The 19,621-nt window shown below is 35.5% G+C and overlaps 1 protein-coding gene across 1 annotated transcript; it reads right to left on the bottom strand.

Moving 5' to 3' along the window:
• Positions 1-485: 485 nt before the first annotated feature.
• On the bottom strand, positions 486-18,614 carry LOC120900635 (protein Wnt-5). The gene is made up of 9 exons (XM_040307915.1): positions 17,264-18,614; positions 8,118-10,122; positions 7,775-7,859; positions 4,106-4,286; positions 2,931-3,186; positions 2,514-2,693; positions 2,063-2,165; positions 1,782-1,949; positions 486-1,674 (listed from the first exon to the last, which is right to left on the bottom strand). The coding sequence occupies exons 1-9, from the start codon at positions 17,431-17,433 to the stop codon at positions 1,487-1,489; spliced, it is 3,336 nt and encodes a 1,111-aa protein (XP_040163849.1). The 5' UTR covers positions 17,434-18,614; the 3' UTR covers positions 486-1,486.
• Positions 18,615-19,621: the final 1,007 nt, after the last annotated feature.

The raw sequence follows: 19,621 nt of genomic DNA, 5'->3' as shown, positions 1-19,621 counted from the left end.
ACGCGGGCAATGTGTCTGTTAGATTTAAAAAGCTCCTCAGGGATTGCGTTTTCTTTAAAAAAAAGTTTTACATGGCATAGTCCTATAACCGGCAAAAGTATAAACTAAGGCGAGAAATGTATGATGCCCATTACAAATAGGACAGTCTTCATGTCCTCAAAGCTCGCCAATTATGATTATTATGTTTGTAGAATTGAAAATTGTATTTATTACTTCGAAGTGTCAGTCTATAGGCTGAATTGGTAAGTTATATGCGCATTAAATAACCTAATTTTAGAGTATCAGTTATAAAAAATTTAGAAAATGCCGAGGCTTGGTTTTTCGTGGATATTTCAGATAGGTTCACTCAGTCGCTTACTGGAAAATAAATTAGTGCCGTACTGTTCCCATCATTAGAAAGTTGCTCGTGACAGCAATCTTAAGATCTTGTAAACCTAAAGCTTCTCAAGCTTCTATTTAAAAAAATACATAAAACTTTCGCATGCTTCGATAATTCGATTCGTGATTTTTATTGCTTATTTACTTATGCTCTTGGCAGAAATATGTTTGGAATGGAAAGTACAATATTAAAGATAATAATAATAGTAATAATAATAATAATAATAATAATATTAATATTAATATTAATAATAATAAAATAATAATTTGTCAAAAGTGCTCCTATGCTTATATCACTTAAAATGCATTTTAGCCATTCGTCTATTCATGTATACATTTTCTTTATGCTTTAGCTACCAAATTCTGAAAAATTGTGAAGTTTAGAACAGGAAAAAAACATTCGTCTAGTTTAAAAATTTACGCGTTGTACAAAATCTGTGACTATATGACAGTTGCTTAATCTATTTGAATGTTAAAAAGCTAGATTAGCTGTGCTCATTTTCATCTTTGCTAGCAACACTTCAATATCTACAATGGGATGCTTTACGTGCTGTTGACGAAATATGGAATAAAAGAAGATTATCCCAACCTTCCATGCATGGGCCGTCGTTTTACATGAATTATTTGTTTGAAGCCATGTCCATAATATCTATAGCAGTTTTATCAAATATATGAGCATAAATACTAAATTAATGCATTAAGTAAAACTGCATATAATAATACTGCTTTTTTGTTTGATTAGAGATGTTCTTAACACGCATCGAAAAAGCTGATATTTACAGCTTACTATTGTGTACCTAAAGCTTTTACAGAATGAGACAAGACAGGGGCATGCTACTTAAAGTAATTTAAAAATGAATTTATAACATGTCTAGCGGAATGATTCGAAAACAAGTAACGTCGTTGGTATTCGTGTGGTCAGTCTAAGACATTATGCCTCGATTGTGTGTCGATAATCTGTTCGTTAAGGAGTTATTCGATAAAACCAGAGAGAGCAGAATCTTTATAGTTGCATAACAAATACTCTTTTGTCACAAATGCTCTGTTCCTGTAAATCGCGTCACGAAAAATGCTTCAGCGCATTCTGATTATTCGTACATATTTTGTATTATTTACAAGTGTACTCCTCGATAGTTCTTGTACAGATCTCACATTTCACCTGGCAGCACCATTGAAATTTACAATTACACCGTTCTTTCACGATGATCTTCTTTGTGTTGTATCCTCTACCGCAGCAAAGTATTGAACACCCGTCCAGCCCAGAGGAAGTCTTGCTACACACTCGACCATGCGTTCCTAAAAATGGAAGCGAGTCAATATATTCATTGTATGAACTGTTATGCATGCAAATATGATACGGGTCAATTAATAGAAAGAAGCTACTGAAACAAATTACAACTCACCTTGCCACATGAGTTGTCGATTCACCCGACACCAATCTGGACTCTCATCTAGATAGATAAGGTCTAAAGCAGAAGGTATTTTATACCGTGGATCTTTTACCTGTAATCGACCACGTTTGTTAATCTTAACCTGCGTTGCTTCGTCGTATTTTTCTCGCAAGAAGTCACCTTTAAAATAAACGAAAAAGTAGTATGCATGCATTTAAAGAATCGCGAAAAATAATCGCCATATTTGCTGCAAAAAAAAAAAAAACAATCAGGTTATATCTACAAAAGCTTACCAATCTCTCTAATGGATGTCAACTGCTGCCAACATGTAATTAAACTGCACGAACCCGAAACTCCATGGCATTTACAGATAATGCGTGATTTTTTTATAACGGCCTGGTTAACAACACACAATAAAAAAAAAACAATATATAAATTATATGTCTAAAAGATAAACTTTAGTATTATGACGAAGTAAAACACTTTCAACTTTTGGAAATGGATGGATATTTACATTACTCATTTATAGGTATAATAATATATTTGATAATATAGGGAAAATAGAGGAACAAACAACTGTTTAATCAAATTTAAGATTTTGTGCTAAATTTACTTATGTTTTGAAATTTTGTGTTGCTGCTATTTATCACTCTGTTGAGTTGTTAAGCAAACCCATCCTTTCACAACTTTTCACAGAAGCACCAGGCAAAACTAACATAAAAAAGTCCATTTGTGTTTGCTTACCCTACGACCAGCTTCATTATTATGCAAATTCATCAGCGCTCGTGCCTTGGCCGACGCACTAAACTGTACACCATTGAGCGTTTTCTCTGGTTTTCTGAATATCTTTTTCAATTTATCATAAATGTTGACGTTTTTCAGGTTGAATACCTCGGAGTTGGTGATTTCCTTGTTAATCCGTTCCTAATCATAATCACAAAAGATAAGAAAAGAGGAAAATAAACTATGAGAGGAATACATGGGATCTTTAAACAACACGGGCCATGAAAACCACCCAACGCACCGAAATGGACAGACAGGTCAGGCTAGCTATCAACCTCGGGCTTAGATACAGTCGCTACAGGCCTTAAATATCGAGGTGTGGGAAGCTGATTCTGCTTTATTGCGAGATAAGCAAACTCTTAGCACATATGCTCTTACCTGTAGGTCGGTTATTTCCTTCGGATTAAGGTTCGAGTTGGCGATCTCCTTTGCTATTTTATCCTGTAACTTTTCTAGATCCTCCGGTCGAAGTATCGTGTCCGTCTCATTCAGCATTACCCCAGATTTGGTTGAGTCGTTCAAGGCATGTAAGAGCCGTTCGATTATTTTCGGATATTTGGCAGGAATTGATACCAAGCCACGCGTGCCTCGCTTCTTTTCCTTTTCACGGATGTCGATGAACGTTTGTGTAAATCTAACGGGCGTAATGAGACAAATAATGAACGAAACGAAAACAACGCAAATCATCATTAGTATAAAACGCTGTTTGAAACGCAATAGAGAACTTGATGTGTTGTAGCGCTTGTGAAATGAAATATGAAGAGTAATGTATGTTGCTTTTGTAGCTTATAATAAAAAAGAATAATAGTTCGTTTTTACTAAATGCAGCACTGGCGAAAATAAATTACCGTTAATGGAGTGTAATAGCACATTTTTAATAAAACACCATGTTTAAAATAGATAATCCAGTTTAATATAAAACTACATCTGACATTCGAGCAAATCTGATGATATATTTGCAAGCAAATTTCCAAAAGATAAGTGATATAACACAAAAAACATCATACGAGTTTTCATATTGTTTGTGTTAATCTTATTAGTTTCCTTTTATATAAATGGCTTGAAACGTTACAGATACACTAGTGAGCTCAAAAGCCTACCCTATTGACCAGGCTACTCAAAATTGACCTTAATCGTCCACAATTAACTACAGCTCATGCAATCCTGTGCAAGGGAAGCCAAGCGTACAAAAAAAAAAAACTGTTCCGAGCAATGTTTAGAAACATGTTTCACAGGATTCAACCCCTCGTACAGTATCATTACGACAACCAAATCCCTGCTGAAATGATAATACAGGCATATGTACACACTGCTGTCCTCGACGTCGAGTGTCATCGTGTGTTTTTGAATTATGGTGCGTCATAAGCATAAACTAAATTGGTGTTCCTCATGCCAGGATCTTTTGCAAGCTTACAATGAGGGTGTTACAAAATAACGACTAAACGTGCACCTCTAGCGTAGAGTTGTGCATGCATAAAAACCAGTCTCGAAATTCATACTAATCGTGGGCCGAGAACAGAGCCGCACGATTTTTACTTCTATCATGTACTTACTTGTAGCCATATTCCATATCGTCTCCGCAGCCACCCCAGGTCCAGTCTTCGTTAAGCTTAGATGGTCGACTACTTCGGGAGCATCCACAAGAAGCCAGTTGCCCGTCGCGGCATGCCCGAGCAATAAAGCTGGACGCTCCAGCCGCAGCCATCGCGTAGATGAAAGCCATCTCTGGGGATCCTAAACATGGTTGATGATTCCGAAACATGGTTAATACAATGATTAAAACTTTTTATGGCACTCATGTCAATGTCAGACGTGATATATTTATCGGTTCACATATATCTGGGAACCGTAACGATATGTTGGTACTTTTGAAAAGATTTCAAGAAAAACATTTTATTATTATTCAGGTCGTATTGGTAGAATTAAAACATTTTTATCATTTGAAAATAATTGATAACGATTAATTGCGCAAATGATTGCGAAAGTGAATGTGAATGACATTTGATAACAAATGTTTTCACAATATATTGTAAAGTACAAGAAAAGGCAAATATCTAAAATGAAATAACTTAATCCAGCTATCGGCAAAGTTTGACTAAAACTAAACAAGTCGAGCAAATAAGAATTGGAGTATTTAATGAATTTCGTTCTTCATCATTTAATTGAACTTCTGATTAAGCGCAACAACAGTATCTAATTTAGATTTTCCTTAGGTTCGTGCAACAGTGGTCCATTCGCACAATTTATAACAATTTGTCTGCCCTGAGATCAAACCCCGTATGGATCGAGCCCTCTCTCGCAAAAGTAGCACAGCATATCCTGCTATGTATAGGTTTACACGAACCCGTTACAGCTAGTCAAGTTCACTAGTTGATTAGGACAAGCTTACGAAGTATTTTGGATCCTGCTGAACAAAGGGTAAATAATGAGATAAATCGACATTTTTTATTTGTATTCTTAATTAGTTCTGAACTATGAAACGAATGTAAAAACAAACAATGACATAGTTTTTTTGCAACAATCGTAGCAGCATTTCACATAACGCTACATAATTCACATTAACATACATAATCATTTGCTCCTAGCTATTAATTATTCTTATCATTCAAAATTTGTTAAAATATGTATGTAATGTAGGATAATAAATTTAATAGACTTAAAATTATACCAAATGTGCTGTGCTTTGCTTTTGATTCTGTCAATGCTCTACGGCAAATATCATTATTAAAGAAAATTTGATTAGGACTAACCCACGATTCAAGTATCAAATTGGTAATACGGGGCTAAAGAAAAATTCGAATTAATCTCGCTGTTCTTTCACTAATACAAGAATACAAAAGCAACTCTGGAAATCGACGAATTTTACCAGCGGTCGGGCGGATTCAACTGTTACTGTACATTGTGAGCAAATCTTTTGTAAGCTTAATGAAGTTCACCTCAATTTTTGAGACTAACGATACCAGTTTTTCAGTTGGATGGTTGGCTGAATGGTGCTATACACCATAGATGAGATTATCTTTCCTATGTTGTTTGTATACGTTGCGGCAACGAGTCTTACTCTCAGTCGCGTCATTCTTTCTGTTGTTTAACAATATTTTATTTGTACAAGCGCTCAGCACAATGTTATGGACCGGGACGTCGCGTACAATGGGCAAAGTGCGGGCTTCCAAAGAATTCATTATGTTTGCATTATTATATGAAATACCAATGAAGCTACTTTATGATCTTTTGTGTTTTTGTGTTTGTGTGCGGGTGTTTTCTTGAGATTGGATAATTTGGCCTTCAACAAAAAATAAATAAATTAAAAAAACAGTAAAAAGAAAACTTATTATGTGATTTATGTACATAAATATTTAAAATTATTAACAAAGCATATTATTGTATCTAAAGCTATGCAATATAATATAAAAATTCCAATGTCTGCAAAATCATCTTTTAGCTTCCAATCATTGATTGACTTAGTGTAAACAGTATAAATTTCATTTTCAATTCCTGTACCTCACATGGATGAATAGAGTAAAGCTGGGGTGATGTAGATGTAGATGGCTGGGGAGCTATGTAGTATGAAAGAACCTTTCTCTGGGTTTACTTCTATCTTATTAATTGAATATTATAGTACCTAACCCAAACCTCATTAAAATTTGTAACGAATCTCCCAACTAAGAACACCGTGTGCAGCGTAAAAAGCTGCCAAAACACAAACAGAACAGGTGGTTGGGTTTCGCTAGAGTTTCGTGAAAGCCGAACTCTTCTCTGCTCATGCCGCAAGACAATTTAAATATACAATTTCTACGCCGTTTGTTGATCCGCCAAACCGGTGGCAGTTAATAGGGGCGTTTCCTTTCATATATGTTAGCTGCGATGATGGTATGAAAAATGCTTCGATATTGTTCTTTACTGAAAGAAACCTCAGAGCTGTGGTATCGCAAGATACTCTGGGATACCGCTGGAACCATTACAAAATCTCATCTATTCAGTGCTAAAACGAAATGTTTACGACATCGTGATTTTGATACTAATTGACCACCTGTTGCAAAGAATTTAATCCTCCATCGTTCACCTCGTTGGTGTATTAATCGTCCATGTTATAATAGAAGCGAGTGTTCGTGCTTTGTGTTCATTTTGTCTTAAACATAAATCTTAACAACGCTAATCAGAACTATTTAAAAACAATAAATACAACCGTAACAACAATTCAAGTTTTTTCAAGTATTTTATGTAACAATTTCATACCAATTTAATACTAATAGCACATATACCCATAAACACACCTTAACTTACAATAAAATAAATAAACTTCTTGCTACGAAAGGAAAGTAATGCCGCAGTTTAAAATATTAAATCAGCAAGGGTGCATGGATACCCTTGCTGAACAGTACCGTTTAAGTCACGAAACACAAAACGATTGTTTTGTTACGACTGCATACATTCATTGTATAGAACATGTATGATGCAGAAATCTTTTTACTAACATCAATTGCTTACAGCTACCATACCAAAGGGTGTCCTTAATTTTACATCACTGTATGGCTGAACGGCATGGAAATGCAAGCCATATCCGTGGTCATGGACCAGGCAGCTTTGAGCCCTGGTCACGCCAATTCATGCGTAGAAAATTGGAAATTGGTTACGGACTTGCTCTAGAAACGAACAAATGGGACACCGGGTGTCTCTATTCATATTCTCCCCGGATATTTTTGTGCTTATAATGTAGCGTAACATAAATTTATGTAGCGTTAGATGAACGTAATAGAACAGTTTCCAGAGTGGTTATATTTTATTTGCAGGACAGAGGCGGCAAAAGACAACCAACAAGCAGCGATAATATATGATTTCAGTTACGTGAAAGTTGTAAAGATTTTGTCAAATTTAGATAAAACTTTGTAAATTTATAAGATATACGACATGTAATGATGGGAAAAGCGTAAAAAAAAGTAAAACAGGAAAAACAATTTGTAAAATTTTCTACCTAATCTGTAAACCGTAATATGTATATATATATATATATATATATATATATATATATATATATATATATATATATATATATATATATATATATATATATATATAATCTTATCGTTTGCTTATAATGATTAACTAATAACGTTTCGACAATTAAAATGTGAGTTTCAAATAGTTTACTTGTCATCAAGTAGCACAGGAACGACCTGAAGAAAACGTTAGCAATGATTTGCCTTAAAAAAGAGGTTTTTACTCACCTATATTTGATACTGGCCCGAACACGGTATCATCATTGACTATACTACAATTCCACCTTCGATTCCGGAACTGATGCTTGCATTCCTTCATGTATAAAAAGAAACAATAGAGCAGGAATGTTAGCAGGAAAAGCTACAAATAAACGTTAAATCGGTTTTGGGAATTCAGCATCTTGACATCGAATGCCTTTGTGCCTGATATACGTAAAACACACACAAACAAACAAACAAACAAAAACACACACACACACACACACACACACACACACACACACACACACACACACAACCAAATGTATCCCTTTTTCATCACTTCTCATCACTTCAATTTTATGAAGCTTACCTGAATGGCTGCACGAGCTCCTCTACTGATTGCAGGCATAATGCTCGTGTGCTGAGCACACAGCTTCTGTTGTCCGCCACTTAGCGCACTGAGTGTGTAACATAGATCAGGATTTAAATCCATAACATCTTTCTCATTGCCATCCGCCGATAAAGTCCTATTACGGTAATTGTGACTTCTATTGTTGTTTTCAATGGATCCTTCATCCGTGAGTTGCTCCGTTGTGGCACCAAACAGTTCCAAAGAACCTGCTGCCACCATTCTTTTCTCATAACGTCCTTCCCTGCTCGTTGGCACGGGTAAACGTCCAGTCGCTGCGTATTTTTGCTGTTTGTAGGATCCCTGTTGTATTCCACCACCACCTGCATCATTATCATTGCGTCGCACTCGAGAAGACGGAGATCTCTTCCGGCTTCCGGAGGAACGTCCAGGCTTCGTAGGTCTTACATCCGACGTCTCCTGTCGAGTGGCGTCAATGGTGCTACGCTCGATACCATCAATTTGTAATACCATAGCGTCGTCGTTCAATATTACCGTTTTCGGCTGTTCATTTGCCCCATTGAGTCTGATGGTTTGCTTTCCACCTCGCCGCTTACCATTTTTTCGTTGCTTTATGCCTTTGCCTTCGTTTTTTAACGTTGTAGCTACCGAGGGCAATGGTGTATAATTTAGCTTCGATCCATTCATGTCCCATCGCTGCTTTTCGATCGCAACAGAACTCGCAGTGACTGTGAATCCTTTTCTTTTAATCGTAATACTACTGCTTTTCATGTGTGGAGTGGTAGGACCAGTTTGAATGTTTCTACCATTTATGCTTGTTGTCGTACTTTTAGCAGATGCCATTGATTTATGACCAAACTTTCTGGCTACACTTTTTTCCAACGTCTCGTGCATCCTAGAAAATGTTGTAGAATTTTCAAACTGATATGTACCCAACATCTTGGTACTATCAGCAATAACCTGCCCGGAGGGTTCGTTCATGGTTACCTCCTTATCGCTGACTGTTTCACTTCTTTGATCGTTCTGCACAAAGACTTGCGGTACTATAGTAATTTTTTCCGTTTTTAACGGTACCGGTCCTTCCTCTTTTCTGTCAGACAGTATGTCGTGCGAGTCCGGGAATGCTTTCTTTGGCATATTGATCGAAGCAGAGATCTGTGACCGCACCACCGATCGATTGTTTGTGATATTTGTATCCGCTTTCGAATTTTTGCCACGGTTTGGAGAAGCAAACATTCGGTATTCATTTGAGTCCTTTATAGCAGATCCTGCTGCTATGAACAAATGACGCAGTGAAGCCGTTGCAGGAGCTGTGGTCGGGGCAACCAGCCCGACTCGTTCGGTTTCGTTCTTCTGCAGCGAGGGAAATACTACAAATTTGCTTTGAAAGTTTTTATCGGATTGGGTCAGATTTTGTAACATCAAAATATGACGTTTTAGGTCATCGATATTGGTTGATGAGCCATGAAATACCGAAGATGTTTTCTCTTTTTCGCTTGTGGATGTTTTCAATGCCAGTGGAATGATATACTTGCGGTCTTTTTTGCCATTCCTTCCATCGTCGTCAGATATCATATGATCCCCCGCATCTACTACACTTGAGGACGAAGGTTTACTCCTTACAGTCAGTCCGGATTGCACATCATGCTCCTTATCATCATTGACACTTTTCTCAAAGTAGTTTACAAAAGGCGGAGCCACTGTGGTAAGGAACGTTATCGAAATATTTCCAGTACTGAAAGCACTCTCGGTACCGAATACTGGTGACGCAGCTAAGGGTGAATTACTGCTTAACTTTCCACCCGTTAAACCCTTGTTTGATAACGGATCTTTTCTCGTGATTTTTCCGTCAGCATTTCCGTCGATCGGTCTGATGAAGTGGTCGAGGTTTTGAACGGATTTCAATTTGTTCCTGATGTCGGTAAGATTTAGCATTACGCTATTGTTTGATAACACCTCATGCTCCATTCGGAATACAATGAAAGGAGATTTTATGCCTAAGGATCTGTGAAAAACGAAAACACAAAAGACAATATCTGAATATATGATACAACACAATAAAACAAAAAGTAGGAAATAAATAAATTAGTAAATTAATAAATTAATAAATAAAAGAAAAATAAATAAACAAATAAATAAACAATTTTTATTGTGACCAGCATAATTCAAAACTTGCAAGATGATTTTTCAACAGATGGCATTATAAATGACAGCTGGGTTGATTGAAGTTTTTTCACTCCCATGGCAAGGTTAGTTCTAAAATTGGTGATCACATTAAAATATCTTTGAAAGTTTCATTGAATGTATTAGGGATATGAATAGACAACTCAGCACCATGGTGTGCATAGTGGGTTGTAATGGCTGTTCAAAGAAACAATTATTATAAAAATGTGGAAATTTGTTACATGTCCACTGTGTTAATTGACATTTTTCTCGTTGTCGTCAACACGTTAGACTTGACAACATGCCCATCATGGCACGCAACTTTGTGGCAAATTTCATTTTAAAATTATGTCTAGAAAATTATAACCTTTACAATCCGCAATACTTGAAACTCCCGTGCAAAATGTAGGGTGTACTCTTGTAGAATTAACGGAGTAAGTTTTTAACAAGTAAGAAATAAATACAAAATAATTTTTATAGTTCCAGAAAAAAGTAATTAGTTAAACAACATAATGACTCAGTTTTGATTTAAAAAAATCTAAGCAAATACAACCAACAGATCAAAAGCCACATGCTATGGAATTCGCAAAAACTGCAATCTCCCATACATCTCCCCGGGAAGGAGGTCTTAAAACAACGTGTATTTTTTTCTTTTAGCCTACGACAGTACGGTTAATGGTCCCCAATGTCACAATCACTCATGGCGTGAATATTTGGTTTTGTAGGATGTTTGATAGATTATTCGTTAGAAGGAAAATTGAATATTTTTTAAAACGATACGAAAAGAGTTTAACTAATATGTTTGATGGTGGTTGTTTCTGCACACTCATTTAATAATGTATAAATCACTATTAACAAATCTCCATTTCAGCTAGGGCTTATACACCTCCTGCCATAACTAAATGGACAGTTTTTCGTGATTTGCGACAATGTAATCATAATCTGATTTGTTTTTCTTCCGATCATCCACTTCACCATCGATGTTCTCTTAAACCAGAGATGGCAAACTGATAAATGTGGCCCACGAGGTCTTTTGGTTTGGCTCGCAACCGCTTGAGCCAAAAATTTATTTGAAAAGGCATTTCTGTTTCTATAGTATATGTCAGTCAATTCCGGACTCCTGAAATATGAAGAAATATGCAACTTCGCAGATTTTTATATGAATTGTCAGACCATGCATCGTCATAAGATCTTGACAGTTTTTTTCTACCTTCTCTCTATGCATGTATGCTTAAAAAAGGTAAGAATTAAAAAAAAACTATCGTAGTAATAGAAGGAAAATCAAACATAGTTATTTTGATGAAACTGAGCTTTCACTTCCGCACAAATTTAGTAAAATTATTAAAAAATCAATGTAAATTATGTTATACTTTTTCCGACGATCTAATTTGTTAGCAACAAATATTTGATGAACAAGTCTTAAAAGAAGTTACTCACTCAAGATTCAACCTCATACAAACTTGTGAATGTTTCACTCATAAGTATATAGTTTAAGAAAATTACTTTTTTTTAAGCCATGAATGAGACACTTGGCGGCCAATTAAGCAATTTCTATAAAAAAAAGACTTGTACAAATTAACAAAATCACTTAGCCAACAAGAATTAAAAACGCAAGCTCTCACACTTTTTTGGCATATTGTTTTGTAAAAGGTCGAATCTTTATATATATATATATATATACTAAAGCTAATAAAGATATAACTGTACTATGCCAAAGGTATACTACAGATAGAAAAATATGTTTCTGGAAGACGTTTAGAAATCAGATGAAATCAGATGTCAGCGCAAACACGTGTTACTTTTGTTAGAATGTTACAAACGATCTCAAGCTTTCCATCAGGCATCTTACCAAGACTAATGTACTTAGATAAACTACAGGTGGGCTTATAACTCTGATTTTGGTCGCCACAATGAATGAAGATTTCTATGGAGATTGACAGGAAGGGTATAACGGGTACTAAGGACTTGTATGACACCTTGCACTCCTCTGTAAAATGACGATCTGAACTGGACTGAACGACCTGTTGTAATTTATGGACTTTAGACAGCATCAAAAGTAAGAATTCACTACTTTAATTGCAGCTCAAAAATATTGATAATCATAGTGACACCAATTTCAACTTAACAACAAAATTTACTGCTCTGTATTGGAACTAACGCGTTAGTCATGACCAGCTTTAGTACATTATTTTTGCTTACTGAATCTTGTTAGTTGCCATAACACAATGCAAATGCTGGAGATATCACACCTTTCTAAAATATACGCTATTAATGCTGACCGGATGCAATAGCGTATCTCGAATATTAGCGTAAGTTGAATTCAAAAGTTAAATTAAAAAGTCAAGTTGAATTATTTCTACTAAAAGGGATTTTTTGCATTGAACATTTAGTGAGTCAAATCATTATAATTTGCTCAAAGAACTACTCAAAGAACTCAAAAAATGGCATAAAAAGAAATCGCGTACATGGCATATATCGAAAAATACCTGTATGTCACAATTCAATGGTTGTACGCTTTTTAGTTTACGTGCTTTTTAGTTGAACGCGCGATAGTTGGCTGACAGTTAAATTAAAAGCATGCGTTTGTATGAAAAACTGGATTTTCAAAAAATCACGTGAATCTCATAGCACGTTGCGAAAAAAATCAGATGCAAAAACGTACCAACTAAAAATCACATATTCAATAGTAGGCAGGGAATCGAAGTTCAAACAATGAGCTCAGACTGTAGTTGTGTTTTTTACATATTTTTTTAAATCCATTAGTTAGTATAATGAACTTAGTTTTCGAAGTGTCTTTAAAGTTATGGTACGACAAATTTTTTTTATCATAAGTCATGTAATAGTGGTTGCGATATATTGAAAAATATACTGGCGGTACAAGGTACCTCATACATGCGGATTTGGAGATACGCGGTTTTCTAAATTTGACAGTTGTTTGAGCAAATTTGACTGATTTGACACATCAATTGTAAAATACCAAATAATTTCCCTTTTGTTCGAATATAAAATAAAAATATTTCATAAGGTTTAAAACTGTTATGTTCAATCAGAAGAATAACAAATAATTAATAAAGTGGTTAAAACCACCAACTATATATTTTTTTCAATCAAATCGAATAAAAATTCTTTAATGGCTTCCACTTAGTCTTAACTTTAATCCTATCGAGATTTCGTGTGAAAATTTTGATTCAAATGTGGTGAGAATGACGTGATTAGGAAAAACAAAATATGTTAAAGCTCTGAAATATTCCTAAGAAGAACAAATGCCAAATATGTGCAAATAAAACAAAATAAATTATGTCAAAGATCCTCGAACATGTAAAGAATGCGAGAGGAACGCACATAAATTATAAGTTTGGTGTTATATTTGTTCAGAAAAATATTTTCTGTAGAATGAATAAAGTGGGCACTTTATTTTGGCCCAGTGATTTTGATCAATTTTGGAAAACATATTTTTTCTTGAAGCAAACTTCTCATTTTTGTCATGCTATGGTACTACGCATTCTTAAGCATATCACGAACAATGTTTCAAAAAATAAAGCAGTACAATAACTTCATTTTTCACTGAAAAAATGAAAAAAAAAAAGTAAAATTGTAAGTAGTGGTCACTTTATATTGCCGGCCACTGTATATTGTTTTCAACTGTGAGACTGTCCAACAACTGTTCATATAGTTATGGTAGGCGGTGTACACTAGCGATGGGCGGGCCGATCCGAACCTACCGGGCCGGAGCCATTCGTAAGCGACCCGGAGTCGTTTGGGTCTACCCGAAAGGTACAAGTAGGTTCAGTAGGTGCAACAATTCCGGTAGCTACAAGAAAGCATAAGCGACTCCGACCCGTTGGTGGTCGGGTCGACCCAAGGTGAGTTCATTGTCGAGGTCCACACGTGTGGTCCAAAACAGCCGATGTCATAAAAAAATCATGAAAAAGTCTGTGGCTTTGCGTTCTGGCGTCCACCCGACGTTTACCGAGCCGATCCGAATAGTTGTGTTCGTTAAACATGTGCGTATCAGGTAGCAGCATTTGTACTGCTTACCTGCTATATGCCGCTGTGATACCGAGCGAGACGCATAGACAACGCATCTAGAGGACATGTGGACTGTGGACTGTGGACTGAAGTTCAGTTAGGAAACTTTTCTGTGGCTCTTTTGCCTTGTCCTTGCCTTTAGATCCTAATGAGTGAAGCGTGCATACCTTTCTGACCCGTGGTTGTGGCGAGTTCGAGTCGACCCGAATGATGAGTAGGTGCGATAAAGCATAAGCGACTCCGACTCGTTGGTGCATCGAGTTCGAGACGGGTCAAGGTAGGTTCAATACTCGACCCAAACTCGCTGCACCAACGGGCCGGAGTCGCTTAATTGTTTCGAGCTGAATTTAGCAAGAAAACTTTGACGAGGCTATCATTTTGAAACACCTGCATTTCAAGTACATGTTATTATAAAATTATTAATTTTACATTTTTGTGCTTTTTTTTGGCAAAACATTGTGCAAAAGCTTTAAAACCCTTGTGATTCTTTTCGAAATGTGCCGGTTACATATAATTACTATGAATCGACAAAATCTAAGTGAAGCCATCATTTTGAAACAAAGTATAGATGGAGAAGATGATAATTTTTTATCTCCAGATGAATTTTTAAATAGTCGATTTTATTTATTTTTTCTACATAAAAACACATTTATTAAAATCAGTATCTAAATTAATAATATGCATATATACATCACTTGTGATGTTATATGTAAAATGAATTCAACAACTAAAGCAACTATGATAGTTTGGTCGCTTAACGCACATACATTTTTTTTCTGTTGCCGTGTATTTCGTTAATAGAGTGCTGCAAAATTCGGTACAACCCCTTGACGTCAAGAGGTACACGTTTAATGTGGATCTAACAATCTGGCGTAAAGATCCATCAACTCGTTCCAGAACGCATTTTATCACGATTTATAGAATACATATCAGCGGACGGAATCGCTTTGTTTTCTCATGCTCGATCCGTAAAAAAGGTTTCGTGCCGTCCTGCAATCCTCCAGGAAAATCGTCATCCCGCCAGCTGCTACAAGGGTTGCTTTACGTTGTCTTTTGTGTGTAACAATCCGAAGAAAGCGGATTACCAATATCATATTGCTGAATGAAAGTGATGGCTGAACGATACTCAGCCTTCCCATCAACCCAAACTAAGCCTAAGCATTTCAGCTAGGGGATAAGTCAACTATGTAAGGACTAAACGTGGTTACATATACAATTAAAATAAACCTTTCTTTTCCCTGTATAAGGTTCGCTATTCAAACTAGAAGATGTTTTTTAGCACTATTGTATTTCCTGTAGCTTTGTTTCAGCTTGGCTTTCGGCATCAGAGCAGTTTTGAATTGTTTTAATAATAGCTGCCCACTGCTGCCGAATAATAGGAAAACTACCCAAAAAATACAAGATGCTAAAATCATATTACATCATTTTAATTTGGCACAGCTTTGTACGTATCATTTATTGTCAGTTCACTAATACGTTTTGATATCGTGGAGTAAATTAACTTCATTAACGTATGTGAGTCATGCCTTACGCTCAATTTATATCACTTTCTAAGGTCATTTTTACTGTCGCATTTAGAGACAAAGTGAAGAATGCGGAGGAGCTCAAGAAGTAGCACCTCTGCACATTTTTCCTTAATCAAATATTCCAAACAATTATCAAGACACAACGAAATCATAACATAGATAAAGCATGTGTAATATCGTCATATCCGGTCTGTTTAATGAAGCGTTGTAGATAAAAATTTACAAATCGTCTTTAGATGAGGCTAAAGTGGGTAATAGTCCATTGTTCAACCATACACAACACAATTCTTGTAAAATGCACGACGGCAGCGACTTGGTCATTTTAATTCTGCCTTTGCAATAAATAAGTTTACGTTTATTAATGAAAAAAACATCTAAATATAATTGACAAAAGTTAATTATTTTGTTTCAATTATAATGTTGTGAATTTCATAATCAATACTACAGTTTTTTTTATTCTAATAAAAGCAATCACGCAAATGAACATTTTTTCTGAAGCAATCCCAAATAACTAAAGTATACCATGTCTGTTTTGTTACTTTGAGATAGTATCGTTAACCGGAAACACCGAGTGTCAAAAAGCTGTATACAACAACAACAACAATCTTGCCTTTGTATGAGAGTTAGAAAATGGCAATTAAATTAAATTAAGTGTAACATCTGCATATGTTGCAAGTCTTAAAATCTATTCTCATGCCACCATAAGGTGTGCTAAGTTTCGTCGAAAATTATACAGCCGTTTCGGAGAGTGCTGGCAAGAAACATCGTGACACGAGATTTTTTTATACCGTCTCGACTCACTGGTTAATCTTCGATTCCCTGCCAACTATTGAATATGTACTTTTTAGTTGATACGTTTTACCATACAAAAAATCTGAATTTTTTCTTAACAGGCTATGAGATTTCCGTATTTTTTTTTAAAACCAGTTTTTCCATACAAACGCATGATTTTTAATTTAACTATTTGCCAACTATCAAGTGTTCAACTAAAAAGCATGCTAATAGAATAAGAATGATGTCTTTGATGATTGTGATTCAGCTATCAACTTTGAAGTTGTTTTGACACATTTTCATACGTTAAGTCATTTTTTCCATACGATTTATTAACTTTTTCAACCAGACATATTTCAAGGGAATAACTGCAACATGATCATTTTAAGCGTATATTATGGATTTTATAATCAATACTGCTGTTTTTTTTTAATTCTATTTTACGTATGACTCCAACAAAGTTAGCGTTCAATTAAAGCAGGGGTCTCCAAACTACGGCCCTCAATATCCTGTAATGCGGCCCGCGACGACTTGGTAGAGGTTAAAATAATAGTTTATTTTGTTAACTAATCAATTAAAAATTAATTAATTAATTAAAAAAGGCCCCTGAATTAAAGTATTAAATAAAATATTTCTGAAGAAAGATTCAGCACTCACATCCATGTCGGAATTCCTTGTCCTACTGCAACACCCAACACATTGTTGCTACTACTCGTACTCAGAATGAATGTAACAATCCATAGCAAAATAATCCAACTGCGACTATTTTGTGTGTTGGCTGCCATCGTAGCGCTTGTTTTGGAAGCTGATTTTCTTTTCTTAAACATCACGCTTTAGTTTAGTTACTTTACACTTATTATGTGACACATTAAACACACTTGCATAGCAGCTTGTTTCGCAAAACACTAACACCCGTTAAGGGGGTTTAATAAATATATATAAACAATAACCTGTTTCGTTGGTATTAGTTTCACTTTCTCAGCACTTCTACATAACATACACTATTGCCGCATACAAGTGGATTGAATAAATTTAACACTTTTATTCAATCAGGTATTTTGATTGGTATTTCAAATACAAACACTTTTCTCTTATGTCGATTTAAGAAAAATATAAACATCATCCGCAATGTACGAATAATGTTGTCGGTGTTGTTGTCGGTGAAAAGCAGTAGTACCGTATTCGTTGTAGATTGATTTTAGATTAACAGCATACACTTTTGAGAACTTACACGCACATTTGGTTTTTTAACACATCATGTTTGCCACAGATTAATTTAATCATGTACATTGAAATCTCTCGTTGTGATAAACCTATCCGCTTAACATGCTTGGTTTTATACATAATTTAAATTGCTTGAAGTTGTGGCATTGATTGCGTCGTGCAAAGGAACGAGTTTAACAAACAACAGCTAATGCAATGATGCCTTTTCAAGCGCTGCGTAATGCTATCGCGCTTTGCGTGCAGCAGGAGTGTAGGTTTCGCCAGCTATTTTATCCTTCTTCTTACTTGTACCTTTATTTACCACAGAGGCTGGATGCGCGATACACGATCGTAATTTCTGTACAATTTTAGATGGAAGGTTTAGTGGACCTGATTCCTACTGGCGCCTTAGCTGTTTCGTGTTTAACTTCCACCGGCCAGTTTTATCCCAATTCTCTTCACCACTTCAAAACCACATTACTTTTATTTCACTTCGTCATTTCTCCTGGCACAATCACAAGCAAAAATGTAAAACGTGTCAATCGTTTCTAAAAAGGCGAGCACCAAAACACTGCTGGTTACAGTATATTTACTTTCCAGTTCTATATTATATCGCGTCATCGCCACTTCCAATGACAGTTTAATTAGTTTCTTTGTTATTTAGCTCCTGTCGAAGCCCGACGGACGGACTGATCTAGTGTGAGAAGCTTGTGGCTTGCTGTTTACAACACGGCACGGAATACAGCAGCACTAACAGATCTCACCCAGGCGGAGTTTACTGCTCTGAGCGTACGCAGCATCTCGAGCTGACTATGCAGTTCCAGCAACATAAAACATTCATCCGAATTGAGAGGCGAGAGAGTCATTCTCGTTATATGTAGCAATATGCTCTCGTCGTGTGTAGAGTGGCTCTGCTCACTCTGCTACAACTAAAGCCAACACACGATGTGTATTGATATCTCATTCTACACAGGGCGCGCCAGCTTGATTGTTTTGGACACCGTGTTGATGTTTCGCTATGGGAAAAATAATATAAAATAATCGGTACCCAAAAACTGAATATATATATATATATATCAATATATATATATATATATATATATATATATATATATATATATATATATATATATATATATATATATATATATATATATATATATATATGTATACATGGCACGGAATACAGCAGCACTAACAGATCGGCATATTTAAATATTGTATATGTAATCAATATTTAAAAATATAATTTTGTCTCTAATTTAACATCAATTAAATAATTAAATAATTTGTATTCCAATATCAGTAACTCATATTAATTTACGATATGAATAAATAATAGAATTAAACAGCACCCGTGCATCGCATAGCGATCTCTGTTGTATGTTGCATTCCGTAGTTTGTGGTCGCATAAACTGTGTTGCATATTCATTAATGTTGCTACTAGTGGGCGGAGCTATGGTGCAAATGTTTCTCTGGCAATTTGAATCCGAGAGTTTACATTTTTGCAGGGTTGGAGCATACAATTCCATATGTTCCATAATACGTATACTGATAAGAGAAATCATGTAATGGATTGGTATTTTGCATTTGATTGTGCTACAAGATCGTAAGAGACATTAGGTAGTTTAATGGAAAAAAAAAACTTAATATCAAACCAACAGCATCTCCAGACAGTTGAAAATTGAATGACAGGATTTTTAAATGAAAATTTCAATCGAAATTAATTGCCAGCGCCCAACCTCTTCTTACACCCACTTTCCAGATTTTTTTAATTCGATTATTTTTGCACTTGAAACGTAGCTAAAAAAT

The sequence above is a fragment of the Anopheles arabiensis genome, chromosome 3 (genome assembly GCF_016920715.1).
Source record: "Anopheles arabiensis isolate DONGOLA chromosome 3, AaraD3, whole genome shotgun sequence".
In the NCBI taxonomy this organism is placed as follows: Eukaryota; Metazoa; Arthropoda; class Insecta; order Diptera; family Culicidae; genus Anopheles; species Anopheles arabiensis.
The sequence above is the reverse complement of the archived record's forward strand: the minus strand, read 5'-3'. Positions and strand labels throughout refer to the sequence as shown.